At 58.9% G+C, this 1,444-nt stretch overlaps 1 protein-coding gene across 1 annotated transcript in view; it reads left to right on the top strand.

Moving 5' to 3' along the window:
- Positions 1 to 457: 457 nt before the first annotated feature.
- The window catches only part of LOC104411116 (trinucleotide repeat-containing gene 18 protein-like), a gene marked incomplete at both ends in the record, with an annotated part of 15,222 nt that continues 14,235 nt past the window's right edge, over positions 458 to 1,444 (top strand). Inside the window, 2 exon segments of the mRNA XM_010021461.1 lie at positions 458 to 583; positions 996 to 1,443. Coding sequence (XP_010019763.1) covers positions 458 to 583; positions 996 to 1,443 — 574 coding nt within the window.

The raw sequence follows: 1,444 nt of genomic DNA, 5'->3' as shown, positions 1-1,444 counted from the left end.
GTCTCCAACTGGACATTGAGCCGTTTACCGCCGTTTACTGTCAAAACTGTGCTGGCAAGAGGGTCTTATCACTGCTGGGGAAGCATGTTGGGGAGTGCCCTCACCCACAGATCACTGCATGTGTGATAAAACAGCTTATCAACCGTGCGGTTTGGTCCTTCAGATTTAAGGCTCTGCTCGGAAGCAGTATGTTCCATTTGCAGCCCATCAGCTGCAGAGTCAAGAGCCCCACAGAGGTGCCAGGGGGACCCGCAGTGGTGGGTCAGTACCTGTGGGGGGCCCAAGCAGCATTCCCCCATGGGCTGCGTGCGCTGTGCATTGCGTCCCTGCAGCCGCCGCTCCTGGCGCGCAAGGGCCCGACAGCCACAACAGTCTGTGTTCCTGCGGGGCTGGTTCCAAGGCAACGTGCAGCTTGGGCTTAAACATGTTTCCCTCTTCTGTTTCCCGTTTTCCGCAGGCTTTTCCCATCTGCCGAACGGGCTCTACCCATCGTACATTCCCCTGAGCCACCTTGAGCCCCCCAGCGCCGGCAGTCCTCTCCTGGCCCAGCTGGGTCAGCACAGCCTCTTCGAGTCACAGAAAGGTAAGTCTGGGTCCTTGCAAGCTTCTTCCCTTGGTCATCCTTGGGTGCTCATCCTGTCCTTTGGGCCTGCTTGGCAGCTGGATGCTGGGATGTTGAGGGTAAAGAGCGGGAATGCCCTAGGGTTGTCATCCAGGGATGTTTCCTGGTCTGAGCAGTACCATGGTCTTGGTTGTGGCTGTGCTGTAGGTCCCTCCTTGAAGTCCCCATGTGCTGCCTCATCCCAGGGTTCAGTGTGCATCAGACAGGGCTGTCCTGCATCCCATCTGGACCACATGGAGGTGTTGTCCTTTGGTCCTTCCTGGCCATGTCTGACACATCCTTGAACCCCATTCCCTCCCAGTTTGCCACCTCTCTCCTGTCTCTGTAGGACTCTTGGAGGCTCACAGTAATTTCATTTGCTTTTGCTCTGCAGATGGGTTCTACCTTTCTGGCCACGCAGCCCAATCCGCTTTGCACCCGCAGCCTCCCCTCTCCAGGACTGCGGGCAACCACACGTCGAGCACTTTGCTCCGGGAGAAGGACCTTGGGCAGTTGCACAAGAGCTCGAAAGAAAGCCTCAAAGACCCGGGTGGGAAGGAGCGGGCATGCCGGAGCGATCTGCCCCTGCCCTTTGCCAAGAAGGAGAGCAAGCCGAAGGAGGAGCCCCGGCCCCGCAGCGTGGTTGACCTCACACAGGACACTAAGCCCGACAGCGACCGGAAAGTAAGCGTGGTGGAGAAGGCAGTGAAGGTCGGCGAGCGCCTCTCCCCGTTCCTGGCCGAGCACATGCCAAATCGGGGTGGTGGCAGTGGGGAACCCAAGTCCAAGAACCCGCTGCAGAGCTCTTCCCTCAGCAACTGCAACGGTGGTGGGGACCCCATG

This window comes from Nestor notabilis, unplaced genomic scaffold, assembly GCF_000696875.1.
Source record: "Nestor notabilis isolate BGI_N333 unplaced genomic scaffold, ASM69687v1 scaffold16999, whole genome shotgun sequence".
NCBI lineage: Eukaryota > Metazoa > Chordata > Aves > Psittaciformes > Psittacidae > Nestor > Nestor notabilis.
The sequence above is the reverse complement of the archived record's forward strand: the minus strand, read 5'-3'. Positions and strand labels throughout refer to the sequence as shown.